The sequence below is a fragment of the Dendrobates tinctorius genome, unplaced genomic scaffold (assembly GCF_039654945.1).
Source record: "Dendrobates tinctorius isolate UK_male_01 unplaced genomic scaffold, ASM3965494v1 ptg000134l, whole genome shotgun sequence".
NCBI lineage: Eukaryota > Metazoa > Chordata > Amphibia > Anura > Dendrobatidae > Dendrobates > Dendrobates tinctorius.
Window position 1 is genome coordinate 21374301 of NW_027361802.1, and position 20907 is coordinate 21395207.

Below are 20907 nucleotides of genomic sequence, written 5' to 3' on the forward strand. Positions count from 1 at the left end.
TGATGTAGGAAATATATATCGTGTATATATAATGTGAGGTAGCGCTGTCATTCAAGGTTGGGGACACTCGCTTGGCAGCGAATAAATCAGATCCGGCACCGGGTTTTCATAAACATCATCACAGTTCATGAGGTTTATTCATTATCATAAACCAAAATGATATGCAACAGTCTTAAAGCAGACAGCAAGGTACCTTCACACTGGAGCTCTGCTCCCCTTTAGCCTTCCTAGTCACAGGCTGTGCTTCATCTAGCCAACAGGCTATACAGTCTCTCAGTAGCAGTCCCGTCTCCGGGTTACCTTGCATGCGGCTTTACACTGCAAACATTCATTCCCTCTCCCTGGAAACTGTCAGGCACACCTCGCCATTAGTCACAGCGTCCACATGTGCTGTTAGGAAGACAGACACCTCTTTGCACGAGACCTTCCAAACGGACCAATCGGGTCCCAGCATTCACCACCATGTGACCAGAGCTCAGGTACCTTATATGGTCCATAGCCACACCCACAGGTTATCACATCGCTATGACCTCACTAAAGGTCCTATTGCACACAGCCACACACAGGCTTCGCTGACACATTATAACGGAACGTCAGCAGTACCTCTGCTGATCATTATGATCTTTCAGTATCCTACACCTATCGGGACAGTGAAAATGCTTATACGGCTGTTCTGGTACACCCACACAGTGCCCCCTAGCTGACACAGTGGTCGCTACACCACATACCTCCCCCCTATGTTCAAACCTGTGGGGTTGAACACACAGCATAACCCCCGGCTCTTGAGACAGGGCACTCACCACACCTTGCCCTCCAGGTCGAGAGAACCGTGTCCATTTGTCATACGGCCTTATCTCTACGTTAGGCCTCCCCCGCTCCCAGCGGTCATCATACTGGTCATTGTCTTTGATCCTCCAGTCACGATTTTTCTGTGTCATCAGACGCTGTTTAGTCACCACACTCTTATAGTGCGCTTTGTCACCTGACCATCTCTGTCGGTTGGTACTGTCATAAGTCATAGTCGAGCCTGCTGTCTGGTCTGAGTCTGACTCAGTCAGCGTCTCACAGGAACTACGGTCTTTCAACGTCATCCTGCCAGTCGAACTACCCCTTGCTGACACTCTTCGGCCATCTGCCATGTCACTTCTTAGAGGAACCGTTCGGGTCCTTATATCTTGGTTTGGAGGTGGCCGCCACCTGGTATTCCGTATTTCTTTATTAATTTGCTGACGGTCCAGCCTCAACTGCTCAATTTCTTCCAGGTACTCCACTCAACACTCCACGAGCATCCAAAAGTCTCTCAGGCTTTCCATGGAGCCAACCACCATGATGGGAATTCTACCCACTTCACTGGATACCGGGTCTTCATTATCAGGAGGGATCCTCACCCTCACCACACCGGAGATATTCACGAGGTCTTGCATCACCTTCCCAGATCTTCCAATGATTCTCCCAATCAGAGCTTTGGTACCGGAACCACATCTTTCCGCAAACCCCTCCGATCCATAGCCTCCCTGGCTAACTCCAGGCGTCGAGCAGCCTTCAGATTACTCCGTCTGACCAGCTGTTTGGCGTGGAGACATTGTAGATGCATCTCTTTCAGGACAGCTACTCGGTTTGATGTATCTTCGCTGGCTGATACTATCACCAACTGCCGAGTCTCAGGTGCCCAGTGCACCTTACAGGCTTTGACCGCCTCTTTGAAAGCCTCATGCACACCTTCCTCAGCATAGGCTTCTTGCATGTCTTCTGGTACATCAATTACAGACTGGAAGGTCGTGGTCTTGCTCTCTTCCTGGACCGAAGGCTCTGGCTTTACCACGTACACTTCCCTCACTACAGTTGCCCCGACCGGGTGACTGTCTTCTTTAGTTCTTAACTCACCAACTTCACACGATGGGATCACTTCATGACCCTTTGCCACGATAGCTACTGGCAGTTCTGTCTTATTATCACTTGCGCTCACCCGCGGTAAGTCTTTGTCCAACTTCTCTCGCAGAAGACCTTTTACTACTCCTCTGAGTTCTTCCATCTCCTCTTTAAGGCCCTCGTTCACACTTTGCCAGGTGGACAGGTGATCTCTGAGCTCCAAGACTTCTCTCTCGAGCGCCTCCACCTTGTGCTCGGCCAACTGTCTCAAGATTCTTTCTTGTTTGACATGTTCTTCCACTGTCTCTTTTATTAACTGTATCTCTGATCTTGTTCTCTTTTGGCCAACACGTGTCGCACCACTAATTCTTTAATTATATCGTCAAAGGGTACCTCTGAGTCAGTCCCGTCAGTCGAGTGAACCCTCCAGTCACCCTCTGACAGTGTTTCTACTCCCGTTATCTTCTCGATTAGGTTACCATCAGTCCTTTCACGAGTTTCAGTCTGCACAGCACCAGATTCTGTCCTAGTGGTGGCTACTGGCAACAACACGTCACAGTCACACCACATCGTATAGTGAACCCCCAAGATACTCTCTATCCGTGTGTTAGCTCCGCTCTTTTTGTTTACCACACCATTCTCATTCACACTGTTGTACCCTTCAGGTGATGTCAGGTCAGTAAATTCGTCTGACTCAATTCTTTCTCCGGTCGCCCCTACGTCTGGCCTGTCCATGTTAGGAGGCATCAGCGTCTCAGTGTCTACTAGCCCTACAGTAGAAACGTCTCTATCCTCCTGCCCCACATCTTTAAACATGACAAAGTCCCAGCGTCTCTCAAAGGTATGCACTAGGTTTGGTGACATACTACCACCTTGGCACTCCTCCTTTGTCATCTCAATCAGGACTCTGTCCACCTTATAATTCACAATGCCCCCGTGGACGCAGCGAACCTGGACCATTTTCTCGGTCAGACAGAGAGTGAGAGCCGTTCCGACCAGAGTCACCTGACTCTTTGAGTCCAGCCTACCAGGGACTCCTTCCCGGTGCAGCATCACAGTACACACCTGTGGCCCATCATCACTATCTGGAAAGGATATCCCACATTCTGACCAAGTCATACACACACACTGCGGTACTCCAGACATACCCACTGAGTCACCCAGTGCTGTCATTCCTTCAAACTTGGCCCTTTCTGGACCACCACCCCACTTTGGGTTGCTGCCCCCTCCCGGGACTCCACCCCTTTTTGGGTTACCACCCCCTTCTGGGACTCCATCCCTTTTCGGGATCTCCCCATGTCCGTTATACAAGTCTTCTCAGACCACAGTTCACACAACACAATTTATGTCTTAACGATACCACACAAGTCCTTGTTGGCACCACCACAGCTCCTTCTGTCACCGACACCACCGGCTGCTGTTCACACACACAGCGGCTGGAGTCACTGCAGCTCCTGCTGCGCCGTCTTCGTGGACCCGCCGATCCACCGGAAGCCGCTTGTCACCTTCGTGACCCCACTGAGCCACATCAAGCCGCTTGTCACCTTCTTGACTCCCAATGAGCCACCGCAGGCTGATTTGAGAAAAGAAGAAACACCACACAAAACGCAAAAAATTCATGTGTCCTTTCTGTGTGCTATTCAGGACGCACCATCTCCGCCTGAGACCATCCAACACACAGGGCGCACCGGGTGCTATTCAGGGAGCCGATCCTCTTTCCAGGGTTTCCCAACACCGGCCTCACCAAGTCCAGGGGCTTAGCGGGTGCTATTCAGGACATCCGTCTCGGTCTGAGACTGCCCAACACTTACGCCTCACCAGGTCCAAGGTCATACCACGTGCTCCAGGGATCTTCCCAACACTGACCCTCCAGGACCTTGCTCACTGAACCCTCCAGGAACACAGTCTTACTCACTGACCCAGGTCGGTACCACACGAACACCAGTCCATTGCCTGTGTCGGCCACACAGGTTCTTGGTTACCTCCTATCCGCAGATGCACTCTATAGCAATCACCAGTCTCTTTCTCACTGATCCTGGTCAGTAAAACACGTTTTTGGTTTTTTTTTTTTTTTTTTTCCTCCACAACAGTCAGCCTTCCTGGCTCAGCGTTGCCAGCACTGCAACATGCGTTTTTGGAAACCGTTGCCTTTAGCAACCGACTTTGCAGTCCTCTTCCGTTGCTCCCAGCAACAAGGCTACAACACTGCCCATAGCTTTCTCCACCAAATGTGAGGTAGCGCTGTCATTCAAGGTTGGGGACACTCGCTTGGCAGCGAATAAATCAGATCGGCACTGGGTTTTCATAAACATCATCACAGTCCATGAGGTATATTCATTATCATAAGACAAAATTATATGCAACAGTCTTACAGCAGACAGCAAGGTATCTTCACACTGGAGCTCTGCTCCCCTTTAGCCCTCCTAGTCACACAGGCTGTGCTTGATCTAGCTAACAGGCTATACAGTCTCTCAGTAGCAGTCCCATCTCCGGGTTACCTTGCATGCGGCTTTACACTGCAAACATTCATTCCCTCTCCCTGGGAACTGTCAGGCACACCTCGCCATTAGTCACAGCGTCCACACGTGCTGTTAGGAAGACAGACACCTCTTTGCATGAGACCTTCCAAACGGACCAATCGGGTCCCAGCATTCACCACCATGTGACCAGAGCTCAGGTACCTTATATGGTCCATAACCACACCCACAGGTTATCACACGGCTATGACCTCACTAAAGGTCCTATTGCACTCAGCCACACACAGGCTTCACTGACACATTGTAACGGAACGTCAGCAGTACCTCTGCTGATCATTATGATCTTTCAGTATCCTACACCTATCGGGACAGTGAAAATGCTAACACGGCTGTCCTGGGACACCCACACAGCGCCCCCTACCTGACACAGTGGTCACTACACCACAATATATATATGTTTCACGAAAAATATATCTTTGTACTGTGATAGCCAGTAGATAGAAAGATATTAAAAAAATCAGAGTCGTCAGTGTTAGATATATTTTAATTGCTAACTGAAAATATGGTAGCAAATAGCAAGTTTTCAAGACTACTCAGGTCTCTTCATCAGGTATAAATGTATAATTCGTAATGAGGAGACCTGAGTGACCATGAAAGCTTGCTAATTATCATATTTTGAGTTAGCCATTAACCCCTTACCTTCATTGGACGTAATATTCCATCCATGTGCCCTGGGCCCTAATTCCCATGGACGGAATATTACGTCATAGCGATAAGCGGCGCCCACATGGTGAGCGCCGCTTATCGCGGCCGGGTGTCAGTTAATTATCATAGCTGACACCCGGCACAATGTATCAGGGGCGGTCACCGCCCCCGACACGTTAACCCCTTGTACACCGCGATCAAACACGATCGCGGTGTCCCGATGGTTAAAGTGAAGCATCGGCAGGGAGGGGGCTTCCCTGAGCCTCCCATGCAATGTGCAGCGCTGCTGCGGGGGGCTCCTTTCCTGCAGGTCCCTGGATCCAATATGGCGGCGGGGACCTCCGGGGGCCTGCAGGAAGCTGGCTTCCTCACTGCCCGCAGAGCGCAGGCATGAGGAAGTCTGCAGCAGTGCCTGTGACAGATCGCTGATCTGTCACAGCGTTCTGTGATTGACAGATCAGCGATCTGTCACATGACAGTTATGTCCCCCCTGGGACATTGTAATAAAGTAAAGAAAAAAAAAGTGTAAAAATAATTTTTTAAAAATCGCTAAATAAATTCAAAAAAATAAAAAAATATTCCCCAATAAATTCATTTTTTGGAAATAAAAAAAAAACAATAAAAGGACACATATTTGGTATCGCCGCGTCCGTAACGACCTGCCCTATAAAACTTTCCCATTAGTTAACCCCTTAAGCGAACCCCTTAAAAAATAAAAATAAAAATCCAAGCAAAAAATGATTTATTATCATACCGCCGAACAAAAAGTGCAATAACTCGTGATCAAAAAGACGCATATAAATATCCTTGGTATCGCTGAAAACGTCATCTTGTCCCACAAAAAATGAGCCATCATACAGCATCATCAGCGAAAAAATTAAAAAGTTATAGCTCGCAGAATAAAGCGATGCAAAAATAATTAATTTTCATATAAAATTGTTTTCATTGCATAAAAGCGCCAAAACATAAAAAAACACATAAATGAGGTATCGCTGTAACCGTACTGACCCGAAGAAGAAAACCGCTTTATCAATTTTATCGCACACGGAATGGCGTAAACACACCACCCAAAAGAAATTCATGAAACGCTGGTTTTTGTAAATTCTGCGTCCCAAAAAATGAACTAAAAAGCGATAAAGTCACATGCCCGAACATGGTACCAATAAAAACGTCAACTCGTCCCGCAAAAAATAAGACCTCACATGACTCAGTGGGTCAAAATATGGAAAAATTATAGCTCTCAATATGTGGTGATGCAAAAACTATTTTTACAATAAAAAGCGTCTTTTAGCGTGTGATAGCTGCCAAATATAAATACCGCCATAAATAGTAAATCAAACCCCCGTTATCACCCCCTTAGTTAGGGAAAAATACTAAAATTAAAAAAATGTTTTTATGTCCATTTTCCCGTTAGGGCTAGGGCTAGGGTTAGGGTTAGGGTTAGGGGTGTGTTGGAGTTAGGGATGGAGTTAGAATTGGGGGTTTCCACTATTTGCGCACATCAGGTGCTCTCCAAGCGCAACATGGCGTCTGATCCAAATTCCAGCCAATTCGGAGTTGAAAAAGTCAAATGGTGCTCCTTCCCTTCCAAGCTCTGCCATGCACCCAAACAGTGTTTTACCCCCTCATATGGGGTATCAGTCGACTCAGGACAATTTGCAAAACAACTTTTGGGGTCCTATTTCTCCTGTTGCCCTTAGGAAAATAAAAAATTGGGGGCAAAAATATTTTTGTGGAAAAAAAATATGATTTTTTTATTTTCACGCCTGGGTGTTATAAACTTCTGTGAAGCACTTGGGGGTTCAAAGTTCTCACCACACATCTAGATAAGTTCCTTGGGGGGTCTAGTTTCCAAAATGGTGTAATTTGTGGGGGGATTCCACTGTTTTGGCACATCAGGGGCTTTCCAAACGCGACATGGTGTCCGATCTCAATTCCAGCCAAAAAAGTCAAATGGCGCTGCTTCCCTTCCGAGCTCTGCCATGCGCCCAAATAGTTGTTTACACCCACACATGGGGTATCAGCGTACTCAGGACAAATTGCACAATAACTTTTAGGGTCTTGTTACCCTTGGGAAAATAAAAATTGGGGGTGAAAAGATCATTTTGTGGAAAAAATATGATTTTTTAATTGTGCCGCTGTACGTTATAAACTTCTGTGAAGCCCTTGTGGGTTCAAAGTTCTCACCACATATCTAGATAAGTTCCTTGGGGGGTCTAGTTTCCAAAATGGGGTCACTTGTGGGGGGTTTCCACTGTTTAGGTACATCAGGGGCTCTCCAAACGTGACATGCGTCCAATCTGAATTCCAGCCAATTTTGCATTGTAAAAGTCAAACGGCGATCCTTCCCTTCTGAGCTCTGCCATGCGCAGAAACAGTGGTTCCCCCCACATATCAGGTATCAACGTACTCAGGACAAATTGCACAATAATGTTTGCAGTCCAATTTCTCCTGTTATCCTTGGTAAAATAAAAAAAATTGAACCTAAAGTATTTTTTTGTGAAAAAAGTTAAATGTTCCTTTTTTTCTAAATATTCAAAAAATTCCTGTGAAGCACCTGAAGGGTTAATAAACTCCTTGAATGTGGTTTTGAGCACCTTAAGGGGTGCAGTTATTAGAATGGTGTCACTTTTGGGTATTTTCTATCATATAGACCCTTCAAAGTGACTTCAAATGTGAAGTGGTCCGTAAAAATAAAATGGTGTTGCAAAAATAAGAAATCGCTGGTCAACTTTTAACCCTTATAACTTCCTAACAAAGAAAAATTTTGGTTCCAAAATTGTGCTGATGTAAAGTAAACACGTGGGAAATGTTACTTATTAAGTTTTTTGTGTGCCATATCTCTGTGATTTAAGGGCATAAAAATGTAAAGTTGGAAAATTGCGAAATTTTCAAAATTTTCGCCAAATTTCCATTTTTTTCACAAATAAACGCAAGTTATATGATTGAAATTTTACCACTAAGATGAAGTACAATATGTCAGGAGAAAACAGTGTCAGAATCACTGGGATCCATGGAAGCATTCCAGAGTTATGGCCTCATAAAAGGACAGTGGTCAGAATTGTAAAAATTGGCCCGGGAGTTAACGTGCAAACCACCCTCGGTAGTGAAGGGGTTAAAAGATATCAACCACTGAGGACTCTCGATCTTTAATATTTTTCTATAGTATATATATTTATACTGTATATATAATAATACCCCAAATGCCCCATATGTCCCTTGTGCAAATTAATTTTGCCGCTTAAAATTTCCTCCATTGTCTTTAAGGTATGTTCACACTGTTTTGATGTAGAACTTGGAGTGGATTCTGTTCCAATTTCAACATAAGGGAATGCTTCAAATATTTTATGTGTTTATTTTAGTTCTTTTCAGCCTGATAAATGAAGCAATATGCCAATTCTAGAGGTTTTTCTGCCTAAACAAAAAAATCTTTAAAAAAAAACAAAACTTTTTTGATTAGGAATTTTTTGATGATTGCCAGTTGCTTTTCTTATGCATATGTTGTATACCCTGAGGAAAGAAGGCACTCTATACATATGCACACTATAAGTGCAGTAAAGGAGGGTTGATATATGCTTCCCATCCCAATAGCTTTTCACTGAACCCATCTGTTGCCCCAAGATGGTATCTACATCTGTGAACATAAAAGTGGCATGTTTAGCTAAATATGTCAGAGATCTACTGACTGGGTGAAAGGCTGAATCCGTCTAAATGTTCTGGTCTCTAAGCTGGATTTGCCAGCTTGATCCCCACCCACAATAGGTTTTTGAAGCATGAGGAAATCTGTAAGTTTACTTAAGCAATTTGTTACTTCGTTACTGATAATAGGATGATTTATTCTAAATGAGACTATAGTGCTCTAGCCATGATTGGAGCACTTCCAGAGCCTGTGCCTCCCTTGCTCTATTCCCTGCCTAGTGACACCTTCTTTAGCTTGACTGTCAGGGCACTGGCTGTGTATATAGTTAGGCTAGAGAGTCAAAGAAGAAGATAGCGCTGGGTCAGGAAATATAGCTGGAGAGGCGGAGGCCCGGGAAGTGCTCAAGCCACATCCAGAGCACTTTAGTCTAATTTACATATAGAGTAATGCATCCTTTTTTCAGTAATGAATTGATACATTCCTACATAGGCATTTTGGGGGGGTAATGGGTGGATTGCGCTATCATATTCCTTTGACACAGTTGTATTAATGGTAGAAAATTCCACTATCTTGTAGTCAATGAAAGAGTTATTCACTGAGCTATTAAAATCTCCAATTTTGCTTTTGGCGCCTTTCTCTTTCATTCATTTTCAGTATCCTGTTTAGATAATCTCTTCTGTTTTATGTACATCAGTAGATTTCAGCAGCTGGCTTCAGATAAATAGCTGAGCATTAACAATTCACAAATCATTGATGTACCCATTATTGTTTGCTGTGAGCTAAGGATGGCATAAAATAATACAGTTCAACACACATAAAAAGTTCAAATATAAAGTATATGTTGTATTTGTATCACATCCATAATGGAATTTCAGTCAAACCAAGCTCTGATGTTTTTGAATGTCATTGACTGACTGCTTCATTCTATCTTTAATACCGCCAAAAAGAAATAAAATACGTGTTATAAATAATATAAAACATAAAGATACATATAAATATATACATAAATTTAAGACTTTGTGTTTTCTAAATTACTTCATCTTTCATTTTGTTTCTTTTTTTTTTAGGGGAGGAGAGGTTATGGCTCGATTTTTGTTTGGGCTTCTGGCAACGGTGGTAGAAGTCGAGATCATTGTTCATGCGATGGATATACTAATAGTATCTATACGATCTCAATCAGCAGTACGACAGAGAGTGGCAAGAAGCCATGGTATCTAGAAGAATGTGCCTCAACATTGGCTACAACATATAGCAGCGGAGAATCATACGACCGAAAAGTGGTATGTAATTTCTTCTTTATGGCTACTGATGTGACTAAGGGGAGTCTTGTTATACCTAGCACAGCTTTTGATAATGGGCAAGACTTATGTGACCAGTACTGTCCTTTCATACAGTTTGGTATTAATGTCTCTAATAGAATCATAGAATGTTAGAGTTGGAAAGGACTTTCAGGGTCATCATGTCCAACCCCCTGCTCAACGCAAGATTCACTAAACTATCTCAGACAGATGTTTGAAGAACTCCCCACCACACCAAGTTATTTTCTAATATCTAATCTGTGTCTTCTCCCTTTCAGTATCATTCCATTGCTTCTCATGTTTCCATGTTCATATGAGAATAAGGATGATCCCGCTACACTGTGACATTCCTTCAGATATTTGCAGTCAGCTATTAAGTCTCCACCATTTTTTTTCCAAGCTAAACATTCCCAGATCCTTTAACCGTTTCTCGAAAGACGTACTTGGCAGTCCGCTCACCATCCTGGTAGCCCTTCTCTGAACTTGCTCTAGTTTTTCAATGTCTTTTTTTAAAATGTGACCAGAACTATACACAGTAATCCAGATGAGAATTACTTCACGTAATCTAGACTACATTCTAATCTTAAGACATGCCAGAACTGTGTTTGCCTTATTTGCTGCATCACACGGTTGACTCATGTGCAGTCTGTTTTCTATTAGTACGCCCAAGTCTTTTTCACATGTGTAGCTACTTAGTTTTATTCCTCCCATTTTGTAGATGTTATTTTCGTTTTTCTTGCACAAATGTAGAATCTTGGATTTCTCCCTTTTAAATACCTTACCTAGATCATTCTGAATCATTTATCTGTCTTCTTTAGTGTTAGCTATCCCTCCTAGCTTTGCATCATCTACAATTTGATCAGTTTACCTTCAGTTCCCTTATCTAGATCATTTATCATAATAAAAATGTTGAACAACACTAGGGCCAGGACAAAGCCATGTGGTACCCCATTTTTTCGGATGTGCAACCATTTATTACCACTCTTTGAGTACGATTACTGAGCCAGTTATGAATGCACCTAACCGGAGGCTTGTCAATCCCATACTTGGTCATTTTTTCAATAAGGATAGTATGAGATACTTTATCAAATGCTTTTCTGAAGTTGAGATATACTGTACCGCATTTCACTGGTCCACCCAGTCAGTGATTCCATCAAATAAAAGCAGTTTTACTTTAGAGCACAGTACAGTGGCAGACCAAATGGCTGCTATGGTTCCCATGAGACGGGGGGCCCCCACCTATCCAGAACTTGCTCTTTCAACTGTATACAATGTTGATGTCAGTACATCACCCACACTGTGCCGAGCAGTGCAGAGGATCAGAACACACATTAAACCATCATATTATTTGGAGGGCTATTTGGGGGCCATCATACTATTAAGAGAACTACTTGGAGGCCATCATACTATTTCTTGGACTGTGTAGGGGCCGGTTTTCTGTTTGGAGTCCTGTATGGGGGCCAGTTATTCTGTTTGGATGGCTGTGTGGGGGCCAGTTTTACTGTTTTGAGAGCTGTGTGAGGGTTAGTTACATTGATTGGAGGGCTGTGTGTGGGGCCACTTATATTGTTTGGAGGGCTGTGTAGTGGCCAGTTATACTGTTTGAAGGACTGTGCCTGCGCTAGTTTTATTGTTTGGAGGGCAGTGTGGGGCCAATATACTGATTTCATTGCTGTGTGGGGTAAAGTTATACTGTTTGGATTGCTGTGTGGGGGCCTGTTATTCTGTTCGAGGGCTGTGGCAGGGCATTATACTGTTTGAAGAGCTGTATAGAGGACCATTATATTTTTTGAGTTTTTGTGGGGGCCATTATACAGTATGGAGAGTTGTGTGGGAGCCATTATACTGTCTGGAAGATTGTATGGGGGCCAGTTATACTGTTTGGAGGGCTAGTGAGCACCAGTATAATGTGTGCAGGCCATTATACAATGTGGAGGGTTGTGAAAGCCACCATACTGTATGGAGGAGCACAATTAGCTCTTCTTCTATGGGGCCCCATGATTGCTGTGTACTCCCTTGCCACAGTCATATTATTAAGAATCACATTTTTGTTTTATAAGTGTAATTGTAACTAGCCATTAGGACTTTATTAACTAATTCACAAAGCAATATGACATATACTAAGAAATGGTATTGTCAAGCACTTTGAAAAGGGCTTGTCATCCCCCTGATATGTCAACTTTTTTAATGATGTGCTGCCAAAGAATGTGTTTCCAATTTGGGGATGTTTCCCTGTACAGTCTGACATTTACCAAAGGCAATGCAGCCGTCTACCAGGAAATTTTAGAGCACTTCATACTTCCCTCTGCTGGCACCTGTCCACACTACCAAAAGTACCAATACCTGGTTTAAAAACAACAGTATCACTGTGCTTGATTGGCCAGCAAACTCGCCTGACCTTAACCCCATAGAGAATCTATGGGGTATTGTCAAGAGGAAGATGAGACACCAGACCCAACAATACAGATGAGCTGAAGGCTACTATCAAAGCAACCTGGGCTTCCATAACACCTCAGCAGTGCCACAGGCTGATCGCCTCCATGCCACGCCGCATTGATGCAGTAGTTTAGGAAAAACAAGCCCCGACCAAGTATTGAGTGCATTTACTGAGCATACATTTCAGTAGGCCAACATTTCGGATTTTAAAATAATTTTTCAAGCTGGTGTTATAAAGTATTCTAATTTGCTGAGATAATGACTTTTGGGTTTTCATTGGCTGTAAGCCATAATCATCAACATTAACAGAAATAAACACCTGAAATAGATCGCTCTGTTTGTAATGACTCCATATAATATATGAGTTTAACTTTTTGTATTGAAGAACTAAAATTAATTAACATTTTTATGATATTCTAATTTGTGAGATGAACCTGTACATTTATTTTGCCAGAAAATGAGTCCAAATAGTTTAACAACTGACATAATATAATTTACTTCAAAGGAATTAAATTTATTTTCTGGATTTACTATTGTTAGTTTTGCTTAGTCTTTAGCAAAACGTTTGTTTGTATACACATGTAGGTTTTAGAGCCATTTTTAGGAATGAAGGACATTTTGTGTGAGGAAGGGTGGGGGTGATTGTTGTTCCGCTCCTGTGTATGGCTTGAAAACTCATTGAAAATCTGCAGGCATATTTCCAGTCTAATTATGTTACCCACTGCAGTCTCAAATTCTGTGAATATGTCAACATATTTAATGGATTTTTAGCATTAAATAATAATAAATATACTCACCTCCATTTATAATTGCTTTAAATGCTGTGGTTATATTTCAGTTTAACATACACATATTAAATTCATCCAGAAGGAAAAGTATTCTCTTGCAAGGTTAATTTAGCTCAATATACCTCAGAAGGAGTTTTAAGAAATAGCTCATACCTAGACACCTAGATTTATTTTGTCCGATTGGCCTTAATCATTAGAAAACAGTGCAAAGTAATAACTCCCTAAAAAAGATGGTCTCGTTGAGAAGACCACTCTTTATCCAAAACAGATTTCCAACACACATTTTTTGTTGTATCACTACTACTCTCAGAGAGCGTTCACTGTTTCTTACTATTTTCTCTATGGAATCTTCAAGGAGATGTGTAGTGCCACTCTGCTCAGGCCAAAATGTCATGGGGCATAGAAAGATGCTGCTATGTGTCCATAGCAGCAGGAGCGGACACAGAGCAAAGGGCCCCTGTGCAAGAATTGTGTATGAGCCCCCCTCCTATTAAGGGGTTTTTCCATTTTCACTTTTTTGTGCTCATGAGCTTGCGGTAGGGAAAAAATAATGAACTTAAAGTTACTCATTTTCACCTGCTCCAGTGATAGCTACTGCTCCATCGACCTTTACAGGTTGCAATGGTAATGTCACACATGGCCACTTTAGCCAGTTACAAGGCTCAGTAACTTGTTCAGTGTACTGTGGCATGACTGCTGACCTCGGTGATCAGCTCCAGTACTCACATGTTTTAGTCAAGACTAGTGTTGAGCTTTCCGATACCGCAACTATCGGGTATCGTCCGATATTAGCTGTATCGGAATTCCGATAATGACTTCCGATACTTTTTTCGTATCGGATACCGGAATCGGAAGTTCCCATAAAGCCTGCTCGATTTGATTCAGCCAATGGGAATCCTCAGAAGTGTGGGCACATCCTGTTAGACATGTTAACTATTGGCATGGCTGTGATTGGCTGCTGAAATGACGTCATCATGATGCGCGGTCTGTGCGCATCATGACGCGTTGTCTGTGCCGACTGCGGGGGGTCTGTGCCGACTGTCGTGGGTCTGTACGGGCCTGCCGGGGGTCGGTGCCGACTGCCGGGTGCCTGTGCCGGCTGCCGGTGGTTTGTGCGGGCCTGCCGGGGGTCTTGTGTGTGTGCAGGCATCGTCCGATGGGACTACAAGTCCCATCGGGCGATGCCTGCTACACTGACTGTGATTGACACATTAGCCAATGATGGGACAGTAGTAGTCCCATCATCCGGCTAGTGTGTTGAATGTAAAAAAAAAAAAACATACATACTACATACAACTACATACATACATGCTACATACATACATGCTACATACATACATGCTACATATATACTACATTCATACAACATACATATATATACTACATACATACTACATATATACATACTACATACATACTATATACATACTACATATATACTACATTCATACAGCATACATATATACTACATACATACTACATACATGCTACATATATACATACTACATACATACTACATACATACTGCACACATACTACATACATACTGCATACATGCTACATATATACTACATTCATACTACATACATACTACATACATACAACATACATATATACTACATACATGCTACATACATGCTACATATATACATACTACATACATACAATATACATACGTGCTACATACATGCTACATATACACTATATACATACTACATACATACTACATATATACTACATACTACATATATACTACATACAACATACATACATACTAAATACTACATACATGCTTCATATATACTACATTCATACAGCATACATACATACTACATACTACATATATACTACATTCATACAACATACATACATACTACATACTAAAATACATGCTTCATATATACTACATTCATACAACATACATACTGCATACAACATACATACATACTACATACATGCTACATTAATACTACATTCATGCAACATACATAGATACTACATACATGCTGCATATATACTACATTCATACAACATACATACTGTATATACTACATACATGCTACATACATACTACATACAAACAACATGCTACAGACATACAACATACATACATACTACATACTGCATACATAAAACATACATACATTCATACAATACATACATACTACATACAATACATTCATACATTCATACAATACATACATAGACATACAGTACATATATCACAGAGTACATACTCACCAATACTTGTCACATTGTTCCCCGAAAGCCAGTGTCATCTAAGGAAAAATATGAAAATAACAAACAAGCCATATACTCCCTGATCTGCAGAAATCCACGCGTGTCCCACGCTGATCTCCCATGGAGAGCAACAGCATTAGCTGATGCGACCGCTCTCTAGGGGCTCAAGGAATCCAGTGTCGGGAGGTAGGTATCCTTCCGCACTGTATTCCTCCGCCACTGTAAAAAAATAGTCCCTAGTCCCACTTTTGGCATTGCTGTGTGAAAAAGTTCCCACGCAGCATTTGCCATAAAGTGAGACCAGGGACTATTTTTTTACAGTGGCGGAGGAATACAGTGTGGAAGGATACCTACCTCCCGACACTGGATTCCTGAGCCCCGTAGAGAGCGGTCGCACCAGCTGATGCTGCTGCTCTCCACGGAAGATCGGCGTGGGACACTCACTCGTGGATTTCTGCGGATCAGGGAGTATTTGGTGGTTTGTTATTTTCATATTTTTTCCTTAGATGACACTGGCTTCGGGGATCAAAGTAACAAGTAATGGTGAGTATGTACTCTATGTTGTATGTACTGTATGTCTATATGTATGTATTGTATGAATGTATTGTATGTAGTATGTATGTTGTATGTATGTAGTATATATGTATGTTGTATGAATGTAGTATATATGTAGCATGTATGTAGTATGTAGTATGTATGTAGTATGTATGTATGTAGTATGTATATATGTAGTATGTTTTTGTTGTTTTTTTTTACATTCAACACATTAGCCGGATGATGGGACTACTACTGTCCCATCATTGGCTAATGTGTCAATCACCGTCATGGTAGCAGGCATAGCCCGATGGGACTTGTAGTCCCATCGGATGATGCCTGCACAGACCCCCGCAGCCTGCACAGACCCCCGGACAGTCGGCACAGCCCCCAGGCAGGCCGGTACAGACCCGCGGCAGTCGGCGCAGACCCCTGGGCAGTCGGCACAGACCCCCGGCAGGCCGGTACAGACCCCCGGGCAGTCAGCACAGACCCCTGGCAGGCCGGCACGGACCCCCAGAAGGTCCGTACACACCCCCCGAGAGGCTGTACAAGGACAGAAAAGGGTTTTTCTTATTCCGATACCGGAAGTCCCATAGACTTGAATGGGACTTCCGGTATCGGAATTGGCGATACCCGATACTTTTTTTAGATCGGCCGATCCATTCCGATACGATATTTTTCAGTATCGGCTGATATCGCTCAACACTAGTCATGACATCATGGCTGCAGCCTGAAATCAAAGACAAGTGCAGTAGAAAAGAGGAGTTGCTGGGCCCAAAGTGGATGACTATCCCTGATTTAATTTTTCCCTAGCTTAAATTTTAATGCATTAACAGAATTAAAACAGGAAACCCCTTTAAATAATATTGTTTGACAATAAAACATATCATGTCATATAAGTAAAAAGTACACTGCACACACATCACATCAGTACAGCATACACATTCTATACGTTACACAAGCACAGCACACACATCTCATAAAGTGCACATATCATAAACATCACACAAGTGCAGGACACACAATGATTACATACATCAGACAAGCACAAACCCACACAACATGTGCACAATAATTACTGCTCAAACTACGTTATAAATATGTCACTCGCACTGCTAAGAATATTTCTCAAAGGCACATACGCACACCATAGCTGCCGATTCTGCAAGTTTTCCCACCTACAAAGAATGGAAAGGTTTGTAATTTTTATCGTAGGTACACTTCAACTGTGAGACAGAATCTAAGGCTATGTGCCCATGTTAGCGTTTTTAAACACTCAGAAAACCGGACTCCTTCCCAGAAACCGCACGTCTTATTTCCACGCGTTTTTTGCACGATTTTTGCACAAAAACCGCACATTTTTGTTGCGGTTTCTGGGAACATTGGAAATGGCTAAAAACACGGAGCAATGCGGAAATTAATGAGCATCCTGCGTTTTTAGCCGCTAAGCGTTTTCTGAGCGTTTAAAAACGCATGCATTGGCACAAAAAGCCAAAAATGCATTAAATTTAATGGGAAGCTTCTTTTAAGCGTTTCTGCAGCGTCTGATCTGGCTCAAACGCTGCGGAAATGCTTACAAAAACGCAACGTGGACACACAGCCTAAAATTGAAAGCCAGGAAATCGCATTGTATAATTTTTACATAATTAATTTGCCTTTTATTGCATGAAATATTTCATCACCTACCAACCAGCAAGAATTCTGGCCCTCACAGACCTGTTTTTTATACAAAATCGGCAGTATATCAAATCCTTATTTTCCCCACTGTGTACAGGCACAAACATATCAGATATACAAGCACATACACACATACCGTATAGACAGGCACATACATATACATAAAGTAATATGTAATGGTGGCCTGATAAAAGGTAAAGGAATGTGAACTTCAATATTGTCATAAGAAGCGTCGGTTCAAATTTGCAAACAAGTACGAAAAGTGAACATTTAAAGATTTGAAACGGGTGATTTGGCGCGATGACACAAAAGTCAATAGACTAGACTCTGAAAGGCACAAATGGGACTGAAATAACCACAGAAAAAAGAGGCTAACAGATTGAGAAATTGAAGGGAATGTCAAGTTCAGTGGAGGAAGCCTGATGATATGGGGTGGTTCACAGCCAAAGGCATTGGATATTTGACCAGGATCGATCATGGTCTCAATGCTTAGCTATATGTGAGTATCTTACAAGATGAGTTACTTCGTAAACTCAAGTACTATGAGTATGAAAAGGACAACATACTGTTCCAGCAGGACAACAACACGAAGCATACATCAAGATTGGTGAAGAAATGATTCAATTACAATGAAGTAGAGGTGCTGGAATGGCCCCCACAGTCCCCAGAACTCAACCCAATCAAACACTTGTGGGTAGAATTGAAGAAAAAACTGTATGCATACCCAAGTGAGTGGACCAGTATGTGTCATGACTCATTTTTTGGAGTTGTGAGAGCTCTGGTTCTCCTTTAATTTAAACATGGTTTTTACTTTTAGGCCAGCAAGGGTTAATGTCAGTTTCCTTGCTTGCAGTTGCTATTTTGCTGGTCAGCTGATGTGGGTCATGACCACTCGCACCATCCTTTAAATAGCCACATGACGCATCAGCTGACTGTTGGTAATAGAGTTTTCTATGTTGACCAGCCTTGGAGCTGCAGCTCTCTGGTGTCAGTGCTGAATCTCCTACTTCTGTGGAGATCAGGGTCCTGTTTCCGTATCCTATGCGGTGGGGTGCTTGGCAGCGGAGCTTGGAGCTAAGTTACTTGTTTGTTTATTTTGTCTGCCTCGTGCTTGTCACTATCCCCTGTGTTTGCACCATCTGTAGTGGTGATGTAGGGTCAGTAGGCCGGGCTGGGGGGGTGGTCCCTCTTCTTACCGCGCAAAGATGACACAGAGACAAAATGGAGGCAGGTACTGAGTGCAACAGGTCCAAGTTTATTTCTTTACTTGCCGTCCGCCTGACGGCCTCCGCAGCACACCGCACGTTTCTTCACTTGTCGGCCCTCCGTTTCTAGAGCCGCTTACACACCGTACTTTTACAATAGGGACGTACATATGCATACCGTCCCACCTTCACTGTTTGACGCTCCTGACAGGTCCGCCACTGTGGCCGCCCTAGGCCCAATAACCAACAGCGCTTACACTGGTCAGTCGTCGTGTCAAATACGGTATATAGCACTCACTGCCTCGTCTCTTCTGCGGTATCTTCCTGTCAGGACCACCCCCCTGACGTTCTCTCTCCTCAGTCCCCCTGGTAAGATTCTCCTCCTCAGAGCGCAAAGACTGTCACAGTCCTCCTGTCACCTGAGCTCCCCCTGGGGACTGGAACCCTCCCTCAGTATTTATAGCTCTCCCGGTTCCTTGAAACTGTCACTCTAACTGTCACTCCGCCCCCCATGACCAACGGTTTCTAAAGCCCTAAGCTGATGTCACGTCCTTTGCTCACACTCCACTCTGCCATCTAATGGTCATCCCAAGGTACTGCACGTCACCTACACTTTCCTAGCTGTTTCCCACTATATTACTGACACCTACCTAAACTGTGCAAACCTATCTTTCTCCATTCTGACACGTCCGTCCGTACGTCAGGTCACCTTCCCTACAGTGATGCTGGTGTAATTGCCAGCCAGTGCACTAACCAAGGTATTGTGAGGTGACATTTAAGGACTAGGCAAGTCACGGCAGCGGGGGGAAGGACCCGCATAGGGCGTTGAGGGAGCGCAGGGATAGGCACAGGTTACTGTTTAGGAGGTGCCACATCCCTCATTCCCTATTGTTAGGGCCTTCCTCTCCCCTTTACCATGCACCAACTTTGGGAACCACTTTCACCAGCTATATGTCCACCCCTGCATAGCGGTCTGACATCCAGCAAGGATTCTACACTTCACCTTTTAGAATTAATAAGGCACATACATAATACTTGCTATGCTTTGAACAGTTGTTTCTGCAAACATACAGCAGTATCTCTCCACTCTTCACATCCAATGCAAGATTGTGTTAAACAAAAAGATGATGTACAAACCATTTAACAAAATAAGAAATGAAAAATCATCTTACTGTTCCAATAGTAAGTTGGCGGTCATGCATTATTCAATATACTTGGTGCAGGGGTCCATGGGTTGGGTGCAGGGGTCCTTGGGTTGGGTCCCACAAACAGCAATAGAAACAAAATTGAAATGTAAGATCCAGCTCCAAGGAAGTCGAACAATAGATAAAAATATATAACTTTATTTCATCATTGGTTACACATGCGCGATATCTGCTGATTGTGCACACCATCTGGCAAGTACCTGTACATGTGTCGTCATCAGTACCACTCACCTCCAAATGCAGAAGTGAGCAGCACCAGAATAACCCTTTAAAGCTGAATCTAATAATAAAGTTATTAAATATTCAGGATTTGTGATCCATCTCTTTGACCATCATTGATCACTGAGATCCCATTCCTTCAAATGACTGCAGTGGCGAGATAGGTTATGCCAACAGAAAACACACTCACTTGGCTGTTAGCCTGACTCCATAGATAGATGGATAAGTGATGAATGTTTAAGGGAAAACTTCTTAGTGAGTTTATTATAGCAGGCAGTCTGGAAAATTTTTGACAAAGTGTGTGACAAAGTATCAGGCAACAGGCTTTCCTCATGCAGAAACACACTCAGCTTGTGATATAAATGAGGCTTAACAAAAATATCCGAGTTTCTAAGGTCATGTTTATATCATGGAATGTAACATATCCCAGAAGGGGTCTAGTAATGTGGGCTGTTTATGTTTTTCTCCTTGCAAGCTTAAAGTATCACTTGAGTATATATGTAGGATTTGTATTTATGAGCTGAAGGTAAATATCAGCGTTAGACAAGCCGTAATGCATATTACTTACCCTGCACATGTTAGCTTCCTAATACAGACAATCCTTCTAGCA

At 43.0% G+C, this 20907-nt stretch overlaps 1 protein-coding gene across 3 annotated transcripts in view; it reads left to right on the forward strand.

Moving 5' to 3' along the window:
• The window catches only part of PCSK5 (proprotein convertase subtilisin/kexin type 5), an 810488-nt gene that overhangs the window by 331114 nt on the left and 458467 nt on the right, over window positions 1–20907 (forward strand). For all 3 annotated transcript variants that reach the window (XM_073543784.1, XM_073543785.1, XM_073543786.1), the window contains exon 8: window positions 9759–9971. In XM_073543784.1, the coding sequence (XP_073399885.1) occupies window positions 9759–9971 (213 nt within the window). The remainder of the gene's footprint in view (window positions 1–9758; window positions 9972–20907) is intronic.